Source organism: Lichenostomus cassidix, chromosome 14 (assembly GCF_008360975.1).
Source record: "Lichenostomus cassidix isolate B80296 chromosome 14, HeHo_3.0, whole genome shotgun sequence".
NCBI lineage: Eukaryota > Metazoa > Chordata > Aves > Passeriformes > Meliphagidae > Lichenostomus > Lichenostomus cassidix.
The window spans coordinates 6,741,837-6,754,923 of NC_139495.1; the positions used below are offsets into that span (position 1 = coordinate 6,741,837).

Genomic DNA, 13,087 nt, shown 5'->3' on the forward strand with positions numbered 1-13,087 from the left:
AACAGCAATGGAGATTCAGGATTTGGCAACTAAAGCAAAACCCTCCTTCACTTCAAATTAGTGCTGCTATTCTACCAGCAGCACAAAACTGCACATACCCAAGTCAAAAGGTTGTTTCTTCTTTATATGTAAATATTATTCTTTTACATATCTATATTCTTGTATAGTTTTAATATATAAAGAAAAAATAACCCACATCACAAACAAGCTTTAACCCTGCCAAAACAAGAAAGGTACTCTTGTAACACGGTTTTCCCAAACATTAAGCAATTTATTCAACTACTCCTTGTTTAAAGAAAAACAAAACAAAAAAAAAAGCAAAAAAAACTTTACTTAGTAATGAAGAGAAAGGGTACCTGATCAAATAAATAGACTGTCACATCATCAAAGAATGTTACAGCCTTTTTCCCATCTTTCCAAAATTCATGTTGCCTTTCATTAAGAGGTTTTGGAAGTTTCAGCAAGCTTCTCAAATGTTTCCCATCATCTTTCTCAGTAACTATCTCAGGTACTTGATGAACAGTTTCATCTTCGCTGTCAGAACTCAGACTATGCATGTGAAAAGTCCTCATGTCATCCTCAGAATCACTGTTTTCATCTTCCTCATCTGCATCATCACCATCTTCTAAATCAAGCATTCCAGATACACTGAGTTTGCCGAGGTATTTTCCTTCAATATCTGGCTCTTTCAGTTTTTGTCCTTCCATGTGATAGAAGGACTTCTCACTGTTACTCAGGTCTAAAGGACTGTGCATGTTGTGCACAGACTTTAAGTCTCTGTGTGAAAGAAGTTCTGAAGTGTTAGTGCCAACACAGGAGACACTTTTATGGGAAGTCTCCGACAGTTTTATTTCATCCCTTAGGTTACCTTCCATCACTATTTCCAGGGAAGTCAGAGTTTCCTCAGCCCACTCATCAGGACACCCCTGCATCCTTACATCTATCTCTTGGATCTCTAAATTGTGGTTTAGTTCTACTTTTGCATTTTGATTATCATCATCCTGGTAATTCCTCACATCACACGTTTGCTGTCTCTCTTCAAAACCATCAACCTCTTCAGTGTGATTCTCTGCTCCGTTGGAGGAAACAACACACACAGTCTCTCTGGACAGATTTACAGACTCTTCTGGCTTTTTATCTGGCTCAGAATCATTATCAGAGAAGTAGGCAGAGTCTCTATACGAGTTTTGATTTCCACTAAGAAAAACCACTGGGGTGATTTCAAAATTGCTGTTCACTGCATCCAAACAAGCTGCTGCTTCTGACACAATGATGACTGGATTAGAAGGTAACGCACTGACGTTGCTCTCACTCACAACACACAGAGCAGTATCCACACTGGAAGCATCCTCAACAGGGACATGGGAAGTCCACTCTGGAGATTCCAGGTTTTCCGTTTCATAGCCACTGTCAGCAGGTTTATCTGGTGGCAAAAGTTTCTGAGGACTTTGAGCCTGTAAAGATTCTAAAACCTCATTTACATCTAAAGAATCCAAAGAATCAGGTGTCTCTAAGGCTTGTTCTACAGTTTGCAAAGGAGATGGGCTGTCTTCCAAAAGACTATCCTGACTTGTACAATCTGAAGCAGCAACAGAAATTAAGGTCACCTCTTCTGGAACATCTTTACAGTTCTCAAAATGATTTGATGTTTCTTGTATTTCCTCCAATAAACATTCATTTTTTTTTAATATGGGAGAACTATCTTGCAAGTTTCTTTTCCTATCTTCCTGATCGCTACATTTTTCTCTACTAAAAGTTATTTCATCAGACTTGAAAAGCATTCCCTGTTTCATCTGTGCATCACACTCATCTGTTTCAACAGCAGCACTGTAATATGGACTGTTTCCAACATTATTATTTTTGGCATTATGAGATAGCTCTTCTTGACAGAGAACATCGGTGCTACAGGACATGACTTCATCCACTTCTACATTTAGAAGTTTCCCCTCATCCTTCAAAATAGGAAGATTTGCACTTTTATCACATGACTTATGTGCTGTGGGTGGACTAGAGGATGCCTGCATCTCTACAGGAGTCGGAGACTGACAACTGGGATCTTTATTCATTGTCACTGGGTTAAAATTTTCATCTTTCACTGTTCTAAGACTTTCGTGTATTAAAGAAAAGACCTGTGCATTTTCAGCCAGCACAGGCTCAGGCTCTACAGAGTTTCTTTTTGAGGTTTCTAATATACTTTTTAAAACATCATCTGAGTTTTGCCCAAAATCACTGCTGGTTTTGTTATGCAATAACCCTGTTAACAAGTTTTTCTCTTGAAGAAATAGGAAGTTATCAGAAAGTTCTTCTAATGTTACCAGGTCTGACTGGTTAGAGACATTTTCACATATGGAAACTTTTTCATTTTCAGAAGCATGATTAGAATGCTCCTTCTCAGAAGAGCCTACAGCCTTTCCAGCATCTGTGTTTGAGTTCAAAACAGCTGATTTAAAGTCTTTAGGAGAATCATTTGTTTCAGCAAACCCAAGTATTTTTCTGTTTGTCAATTCTTCTGATCTGTCAATGTCATTAAATATACTCTGGAAAGGACTGTCTGGGCTACTACTAGCAGGCAAAAATTCCTCTTTAGGATCTGTATTGTACTGGAAGAAGTCCCCATCAGTACTAGATTCTTCAACATCAAGATCCCTGAGAATCGTGAAATGAGAACCTTTTTCTTGTACAGCTTCTTGATGATCAACTTCTGTTGTTAATACAACTGATTGGTTATCAAAATTCATGCTGCAACCACTTCCTTTTTCCTCTAACTGGATATAGTAGTCATTTCCAACAGAAAGTTTGTGTGCATCAAACACAGGTAACACCCCAGGGACAGCAAGTGACGCTTCTTGACCACTTCCATCCTGTGCTCCTGCTCCTTGCTCTGAAAGTGACCTCTCAAAAACCTCCACTGGATAGAAAATACTTGTGTAGGTCATGGCATCATCAGGATTCACATGACCACATTCATCAAAGTGATCGTGTTTAGCTGCTTCCCAGATGTACTCAAAGCTCAGACCATGGCTTGTTTCAGTTACAGTCAGAACTTCCTCCAGCTCATGGCCAAGTCTATCTCCTGTGAAGTGATCCAAGATTGGGAATGCAGAATTACTTGCTTCTCTATTTGAGGTGTTTGGTTTTAGAGCATTCCACTGCTGTTCAAAATCAATCTCTGAGTCCCTTTGGCTTTGCATGCGGAGGTAAGTTAAAAGTCTGTGCACTTCTTCTGCTGTCGGTCTCTTTTCTGGAGGCAGCCAACAGAACTGCAGAACTTCATACCTATACAAATAAAAACAGGTATCAATAGGTTTCACACTGAAAAGGAATTTATAGAATTCAGACATTTACCAAGCCTCAAAGTACCAATATCACTGGCAGGAACTTCCATCTATAGAAAGTCCTTTTACTCAGTTTATCTAGGGTTTTTTTGCTGGGAGCACGTTTCCATGTAGCAATTTCAATGTATTTAAGACAACTGAGTCATTTGAGAAACTTTTTCAGCAGCTTTAAGAATAAATAGAAACATTTAAAGTTTACCATCTATCAGAGTATGGCTGCTCCAGACGTGGCTTGAAGGGCTTAACCTGCTTCTCCTTGATGACATGGGTTAGGACTTCCCTGTCAGAGAAGTCTGAGTAAGGCCGAGCACCATTCTCAAACAGCTCCCATAACGTTACACCCAGGGACCTGGAAAAGAGCAGCAAATCACTGGGTATTCTCAGAACTATTTTAAAGTTGCTTCTCTAAGAAAGTAAGGATATGCAAAGCATAACTGGCATGAAGAAACAAATACCAATCCCCATTGTCTCTAGAATAATTTCAGAACTTGTTAACTCGATTTACTTGACAGAATGCTAAAAGCCTGAAGAATAAAGTTGCTTGAAGGCAACAACAATGAAGGCAACAAAATATAAAAGGTCTTAAATTATTCAGTCATGGAAAAAATCCTACATATAATAAAATATTATCTTCTCAACAATTGTTAAATAAAAAATATCAATATAGTGTATAGAAACAAGATTAAAAAACCTTCATTCAAAGAAGAGAAAAAGTTTTCCTGAGAAATTGCAGTTATAGGTCAAACTGCTGGAAAAAAATCTTTTCTGTTCCAGTGTTCACAGAATTCCTTATTTTTAAGCTGCAGTGGTCCAAAGCTGCCTCTGCTCAGTGCTGCATGTGTACTGTATCCAACATTAATCACATTTTCAGTGATTACACTCAATGCTAATCTTCAGGGAATCTTTCCGTGCTCAAAATGCAAAGTAACTGACTCTGCATATAGAATAATTTGGATTGGAAGAAGTGTCTGGAATCATCTTGTCCAAACCTATTCAAAGCAGCTTTGCATAAGAGGCACTGAAATTCCAGTTGGAAACCTTAAGACCCTGGCTGCTTGTAGTCCAGATGAACAGTAAGATCTGAGGAAGCCTCCTTGGAGGATGGAAGCAAATTAGTATTTACATGATTTCTATCTCACTCGCTTTCTGCAACACTACTTTTAAAACACCAAAGCCGAGTTCACTATTCCATATCCGTAGAAATATAAAAGCAGGAATTAACTACAGTGTTTTCAGAGATGTTAGCATAATCCACAATTTCCATTATCCAAATTTCTTGGGGCTTGAGAACTGACGTGGAACCTGGCAATTTCAAAAACATTCATCTTCAAGAGTTTCACCAGCCATTGTCTATCAGCTCCTTGGCAGCAGAAACCAACAGTTAATTACTGCCCTCAAATACTGCAGCATGAATGCAGCATTTTAATTAAAATACCACCATTCTACCAAATGAACTCAATTGGGCTCCAGTGGGATCAACTTTTTATGTCACCCATAGCTACTTATTCTTGGAAAAATCATTTACCATTTCTTTCTTTTATAAACATCTGATGGTATTTTAATTAGTATAAACACCTATTATTCTGCTAAACATTTTTGCTTACTCCAGCTTTCTCTCAACAGACCTCTAAGCATCTTTCCAAAGCAGGATACAGTTTCAGGTTTACAGAGATTAACCTACTGTACATCTGATGCATCAGGCCAATTTAAATACAATTTACCCCTTTATGTAACATTTGAAAATATTTTCACAAATCTCTCATTGAAATTATTTGAAAGCTTTCTACATACCATATGTTACTGTATTTATTTTGCTCTGCTGATAACAGTCTGTCTTGAAAACTTGTTACTAACTCAGGTGCAGTCCATCGCAGAGGAACAAGTTTCTTCTCATCTGTCTCAATATAATCTTCCTAAATTATTGATTAAAAACAAACAAAAAAAACCAGAAAAAGGCTGAACATACATTGAATGAACTTCCACACACTGACTGTCCTTTCCTTAATATGTTTTTATGTGATGTCTATGCAAAAAATTAGAATTTAAAAAATAATCCCATTTTCTCCAAGTAGCAGAGAATAATGCTATGGAGGAAAGTCATTCACTAGTCACTGCATAGCAGAAACTTGAATGCCAATTTCTTGTTTAAGATTTGGCGCTTTTTAATTAATGCCTTGAATTTTTCACTTTCTTGATATACTTAAATATTTTGAATATTTTCATTAAGAAATTTGAACTTTTCTTTCAAATATTTCCTTGAAACACATTAATATAAGTTTGTTCATATTTTAGGACAACTATAAATAGGACCAAAAGGGGGTAGGTTGACCAGAAGCTTCCAGAAGCATAAACTCTACTGATCTCTAGAAAGATCATCTATTCTGGTACATGAACTCGCTGCAGTTATTTGCCAGTTATATTCTGAAAGCTCATTATTCAAATAAAGGACAATCTAGTATCAGTTTATAACTGTCAAGTATGCTGGTTGTAACCTTGGGCCCAAATCCTTTGAAAAAGTGGTCTATGACTAGATTACCTTACCTTATACCTGCTGAATCCTATGCCGTAATCTCCTACTTTGACATTTAAATCGGATGTAAGGAAGCAATTCCGTAAGGCCAAGTCACTGAAAATGCAAACAAATAAACAGTGAGACAAACCAGGAGGTCTTCAATGCAAATTAAGACAAACGGGGCAACAGAATTGACAATTCTTAGAACAGTCAGGTCACAGTTTGAAGTATCAAATGAAAACCCAAGAAAACTATTTCTTAAAAAATTAGAATTTAAAAATCAAAGAGTTACAGGTTACAGTTGCAGTAAGAGGAGCAGATCAGTAACGCAGAACAGTGCTGGGGATTCAGCATCTACTCTAGATATGCTTCAACAATGCCATGGGCATGAGCTGCAGGCTGATCTCACAGACCTAAATCCTACTGAAGGCTGAAGCAAGCTGGGTGCTAGAAAGGTGTGCTCCTGGAGCTCCCTTCCTGACTCTCCTCACAGGAAATTCAACCAGTCCATGCACTCCGAAAGAGCAACTCATATGCACTGCAAACCCAGGCACAGGAACTGGGGAGAGTAACTTGTAAAATGCATTTGGGATCTAAACTAAACATTAAGATAGTTTTTTTGTTGCTCACATTTTTATTAAGTTTTAGAACCTACACATACCAACAATTGATTCCATATCTCACTGGAATACTGTGGACACTACAGCTCTATGCAAACACTCATCACTTCCAGAAAAAACAAACACTGATAGGGTTTCTCCTCAGAGAGGACTTATTGGACAAGACTTTCTTTGTAGACAAAAGGCTATGATTTCCCTTGGGCACTCCCACTGCTTCAAAAGAGAATCAGTTTAGAGCCAGAGAGTCAAGCAGACTCTGCATTCTGTAATCCAAAGAAAACTCAACACAATGACAAGGCAACCACATTTAAAGATTTCATACAAATCCCTGGACTATTATGCTGTCCTGTATAAAAATTCAAGCTGCAGTCACTTCTCTAGAGCAGTGGCATAGACTCTTAAGCATCCAAACTACACACAGAATTTACATGCAGTTATTTCATTCTCCTGATAATCCTCTCATGGAGATTATGTGGGCTGTTCACATGCTACAGTGATGTCATCCCCCTTCACACCTATCATTGTATGGCTTGCATTTTAATTGTCATTAGCAAAATCAACCAGCAATTCAGATTGGGTTTAAATATTAATTCACAATATGATACTAAGAAACCAGTAATATCTTTCATCTACATTTAAGTTCCTTAAGTAACAAACCTCATATTACACATGAATCAGAACTACAGTCTTTAAAGAAGACCAACAGAAAAAGCAATGTATTTCATAGCAGTCATTTAATGAACAAATCACAAAGCTCTTGAATAGACACCAGTTTCTACCATAAACCAGACCACAAATACTCACGAACCAGCAGTGCTGCTGTAATAATACCAAGATGCAAACTCAAAAATTTATGCAAGTTTAATGAAGCTGGCACTGTGGCTGCGACAGCAAAGAGCTCAGCAGACTAATTGCTCAAACATTTCACTTCTCAGTTTCACAGAGGGGGACCAGGCAATTAAGTGCCCTGGAAGAACTCTACCTTCACTTCTGCATGGCTTAAAAAAAAGTCTCTGCAGTACAAATGGTCTGAAAGCCACAGCTTGCCTGCTACAAAGAAAGATGATGAGGTTTTCCTTCCCAGAGTCATTGAACTACACAGGTCAGAAACACATCTATAACCTTCAAGTATGTCCCAGAGCTTGCCAAATTGTTTGATACTATTTAAATAAATATCCTGGAAGAGGAAAATTGTTGGCTGCTTGAATTTACCACTAACAACAAAATCACTGATGCTGGAGCTTTACCACTTACTCTGACAGCATCAGGATAGTGTTGCTAGAAGTAAACATTACAGTGAGAATCCTGCAGATCCACAGAATAATTATTTACCAGATTTATTTGTATTTCACTGAAAATGTACTGTTAAATTTAATACCTAAAGAGCCATGCATGCAAGACAAGAAACTGATCCCTCAGTTAGACAGGTACAATTGGTATTACCTTTAAGTCATCTGAAATTGTTAAATGGGTTAAAAGAATAGCTCTGTTCATCAGCCACCAGCTGAGTCCCCAGGCATTGGGGTTTTTTCAGGGTTTTGCTGCCATTTTACACCTGTACCTTCTAAGACTTAGGTTTGAGAGTTCATTTCTCCCTGAACACAAGGTCTCTGCTTTCCCTAAACAGCAAGGCATGCATTGATAAGCTCCAGCACAAGCTCCTGACTTGCTGAAAGGCATGATGTAAGTGCTGATTCTACAGCAAACAACAGACTGACAAAGTAAACTATCTTGTGGTACCCAAGGCTTCACCAGGCAAGCCACATCTGGAGAACAAGTACCCTCTACTGTTTTAGTCATCCTAGAGGTTAATGACTTCCAGTTCTTTAATACCTTTACATTTAAAGCCAAGAAATTATTTTCTGCATTTTTCTGGGCAACTAGTTTAGTGAATAAATTTTCTAGCCTTTTGTAACTACTGCCATTCTTTCAGTATTCACTACATTAACTTAAATTAAAAATAATTATATTAAAAATAAATCTAGCATTTCCCCCAATGAGAACAAAATTCTGCCCCTAGTATGACTACTTTGAAATCTGACTACCTCCTTTAGTGAAGATGAAAAGCTTACATGAACAACAATTCATGAAAGAATAACCATTTTAGGCATCTTAGCTTCCTCCTTATTGATTTAGAAAGGCTTTTTTTTCCATTTTTAGTAACAAAGGTAACAGATTACCAAAGAGAAGCTCTAAATTGCTATAATCTAATAAAAAAATCAGCTGGTAAGATTCAACCTAATTGAATTTTAACATCCCTCCCTCCATAATAAACAAAATAAATTTGACTTGGCCAAGAATTAATCAAACTACATCTGGATTGGCTTGGCAGCAGGTTGTGTTCTATGGCCTGCAAACCTAAAGAGCAGGTGATCAGCTTTCAGCCAGGTGGAGCTGGAACACCACACCTCTGCAGCTCAATTAGCACCTTCATTATCATCACATCTTCATGCCTCAGGGTATGTCACAGTTAGAAACTTGTGGAAACACAACCTTCAATAGCCACGAATTTTAATGAAAGTACCCAGATGAATTTCAGAGTGCATCATGACTGACAGGGACTTCTCTGGGAACCCACCTGTGCACAAAGTTGTGTTTATGCATTACAGCGAGGCCAGCGGCGATCTCACACGCCATTCTCTGGAGCAGCATTATCTGAGGCTCTCCTTTAATGTGCTCCTGCTCATTGCAGATGTAAGTCTTCAGGTCACCCTGTAAAAGAAGTTGAAGATATTTATTTGCCTTATTTGTTGGTTGAAGCTGGAAAATTTATTTTTAATAAATATCCAACTGACCACATTACTTATTTACCACATTTGTGCTTAATAAAACAAGATCCTCAAGTTTCCAGTCTCCATAAGGGATCTTATAGAAGTCATCTAAGGCATATGGGTAGTGTCCTTAAGGGTTTTTAATCTAATAATTTAGTAATTAACATCCTAGATCAGACTGCCACATAAAACCTGTCATGCATTAATAACTTCCATTAAAAAACACAAGAGTTTGATGAGCCTTTGCTTTTAAATTAGATGAGTTTTCAAGTGCTTCAAATCAGCAAAGCTGCCTGGAATTTGTAAGGAGATGGAAGGAAAGAGGGTTTCAGACACTGCCAGCTCACCAGAGCTTTCAATATAAAGAGCATGGTAATACACCCCATTCCAGTCAGAGAATTCTGATGACAGCAGCAGTTTCACTGAACCCAGGCAATGCTGAGCAATAGACATGTAATTAATGAGCCCATAGAAGCACTCCATAAATTACTAAAAAAAGAACAGCTTTGAAACAGAGGAATATAATTGAATGCTGTTCAAATATTCAGGAAAAAGAAGACTTATAGTAAGAGAATCCAAGCAAGAGAAAAGAACAAGTTTCTCATGCCACTTTCGTTCCTTTTTTCACAGTTTGACTTTTATCCCAGCAGTCCTGTATTTCTGATATTTAAAATAGAGACCCTCTCCAAGTTTAGCAAATTATTTCAGAGACACTTCTGTATAGGACTGCACAGCTTGTTTCACCAGCATAATATTCTGGGCTCTAACTGTCTGTGTCCATTGCCTTCTTAAATCTTGGGCCAGGAAGCTCTTGCCAGAGCAGCATTCCAAACCATTAGGAAAGGAAGAGTGTTTGTAACACACACAGGCTCCCAACGGCAGAGCCCAAGGAATACCCAGAGATGAACACCCAGCTGAGCTGACTGTAGGTGGCAGCAAGAACCTGAAGGAAGTCAAACTCTCCAAAATTGTCATTCATTAAAACAGCAACTGCTTGCTTAGGGCTTGTCCCAGGTGGATTAAGTTCCTAGGATGCCTGAAATGCACCCAGGAATTACTTTTTAATTTTTAAATACATTAGTAACAGCAGTGCTGTGTGACATCCCTTATTTAGTGAATTATTCATGCAGGCACATATTTTTGTAGGAAAAACAACTTTTATTAAATCCAGCACCTTGAAACATACTGGATCTATGTTCCCATTCTGCTCTAATTAAGGCTACAATCAAGGTTAAAAATATAAAACAGGTATTTTAGGTATTGCTTTAAAAGAACATTGCTTGTATCGAACTGGGGTGAACCAATGGTCACACTCTAGTGCTGATCTGCCCTTCAGAAGAATCTGGACAAGCTGAAGAATACTTCAATAGGGAGCTTATGAAACTCCAGAAAGACAAATGCAAACTCTTGCACCTGGGAAGGAAAAATCCCTTGCAGCAGCAGAAAGTGAGCAGTGGCCAGCTGGGCAGCAGCTCTGCAGGGACCTGGGGATCCTGGTGGGCAGTGAGCTCCACGTGAACCCTGTGTGCCCTGGCAGCAGACTGGGAGAATCCTCCTGGGCTGCACAAAGAGCGCCAGAGCCAGGGGAGGTAGCACCACCTTCTCAGCACTTGTCGGACCACATCAGATCCTGTGCTCAGAACTGGCTGCCCCAGAACAAGACAAAGTGGAGCAAGTTCAGGAGATGACCACCAAAACAGCCAGGGGTCAGAGCTTTTTTTTCACCATGAGGAGAGGCTGAGGGAACCAGGCTTGTTCAGCCTGAAGGAAGAAAGACTTCAGCAAAATAACTGTCCAGGATAAATTATTAAAGTCAGGCTCTTCCCAGTGGAGCATGGATGGAGAATAAGAGAGAACAGGCAAGAGCTGAAACATGGAAAGTTCAGACTGAGAGTAAGGAAAACAGTTTTACACATAAAGACATGGGCAGAAGTGCAGGCTGACCAGAAAGAACATGGAGTTTCCATCCCTGGATGTTTTCAGGATTCAACTGGACAAAGTCCTCAGAAATCTAGTCTGACCTCAGGAGGACATTGCTTGGAGCAGGTGATTGGAGACCTCCTGAGCTCCTTGCTAGCCTGAATTATCCTTTGATGCTTCCCTGCCTAAAAGCAGACAGTAGCAATACAGCAATATTATCCCTGCCCTCCTTTGAGAGCCACAAAATGGCCCTTTATTGACAGAGTTTTTAATACAGTAAATATCAAAGGTTATATATATCTGAATAAATGCAGTTCTGCAAAATTCACTGCAGAGACATCTAAATATAAAAAGCTCAATAATCGTGCTTGAGAAAGGCTCTACTTTCTCTCCAGCCTCCTCTGCCACTCTGCCTTTTCCCTCTCCTCCAGGGACTCCATGAAGAACTAAATTTTGCCTTTGCTCCTATCCTTCTCATTTCAGCCACCTTTGTAAGTAAGTTTTAATATGCATTTTCTCTGTAACAGCCAGAAGCTGGGGGCACACTTACAAGTCAGTATTCTTCGGCAGCTTTTTGTTTGTGCAAATTCCATATTGAGCTCATCCAAACACCCAAACAAATGGCTGACATGACTTTTTAAGCAGAAGGCACTGATGACGATGGTTTCAAAAACGTGAAGAGGTTACCAAGTTACATCACCTGAACACATTCTACCAAGTCAACATAAACTGACAAATCACCCCTTTATTTTTAAACCACACACCACTGATAAATCTGCTATTTGGCTCATATCCATATTGACCATGATCATTAAACAGATTCATTGAACTCCGATTATGAAGTTTTGATTATGAAGTTTTCATTGCAAAGATTCTTTTTTTATTAGAACATGTTTTCAAGTGGCAGTAAAAAAAAAGAACCAATCACTGCAAGCAGGCACCTTCCCCTAACAGCGACAACCCTAAAGTAAGCTACAGAGCATTCCAGGCAAATACTGCATCCTGCTGATCTCATCTGCCCAGGGAATTGCAAGACTTGAAGAATTTCTGTAAGAATTTGATAGGCAAATCAGCCTCACAATACACATGCAACTTCCACATTTGAATAACTTTCCTTTTACTCATAAATTATGTCAATCCATTAGAGGATTTGCTATGCTGACAAAATGCTGGCCACACAGGGCTGAGTAATATATTAAAGTTAATAAGACAGCTACCACTATTTTTAACCTGGCACTGCTCTACAATGTTTAACAGTGAACAGTTAACTATTCATAGCAGACTGCACCAACATACTATACAATTAATTGGGGAAAAAGGGGTGTGAGACCTTTTTGAGCTTTTTATATTTACTATTTTCTAGACAATTTTAACACAGGCAAAGCATAGAATTTAAAAACTTAAATCACTTATAGGCAACTAAACTCTCTTGCTTCTTTACCAGCTCTGCAAAGCAAGGGATACAGAGCAACTTGAATTACATTATAAAATAGACCAAATGTTAGCCACAACAGTTCTTGCACATGCAACCAGCAATCTTGTGTAACAGAATGTATCAGTAGTTCCCGTGGCCAAGAAAACAAGCCAGCCTGACATTCAGCATTGCTACCCTAACAGCTCTGGTTTCTCTGCACTACAGTTTCCACTGCCTCTGATCAAGACCTTTCAATGCCAAGGAGCCTGGGAACTGATAATCCAACAGGGCTGCCTGAGCAGCCAAGACAAGGTCAACTGGCCCTAAAAAGGCTACAAATCCAAGCAAGAGAAGTAGCAAAAGGAGGACATGCTGCGATAGGCTATGAGTTTGAAGGAGTGTGAATAAAACAACCACTGTACCCTCCAGACCATGTTGGTCAGCAGAATAGCCACATTTTTTTGTTACTTAATATGTCAAATTTGCAAAACAAGGTCAACACTGCCAAGAGAGCC

At 38.8% G+C, this 13,087-nt stretch overlaps 1 protein-coding gene across 8 annotated transcripts in view; it reads right to left on the minus strand.

Annotated features, from left to right (window-relative positions):
• LMTK2 (lemur tyrosine kinase 2) overlaps nt 1–13,087 on the minus strand; it is a 58,864-nt gene that overhangs the window by 24,815 nt on the left and 20,962 nt on the right. For all 8 annotated transcript variants that reach the window (XR_014855087.1, XR_014855091.1, XR_014855093.1 and 5 more), the window contains exons 7-11: nt 9,046–9,179; nt 5,877–5,961; nt 5,127–5,248; nt 3,535–3,684; nt 357–3,276 (exon numbers count right to left, since the gene is read on the minus strand). Coding sequence is in view for 1 of the 8 variants with exons in the window: in XM_085074639.1 (XP_084930765.1) it covers nt 357–3,276; nt 3,535–3,684; nt 5,127–5,248; nt 5,877–5,961; nt 9,046–9,179 (3,411 nt within the window). In the remaining 7 variants the exon portion in view is untranslated. The remainder of the gene's footprint in view (nt 1–356; nt 3,277–3,534; nt 3,685–5,126; nt 5,249–5,876; nt 5,962–9,045; nt 9,180–13,087) is intronic.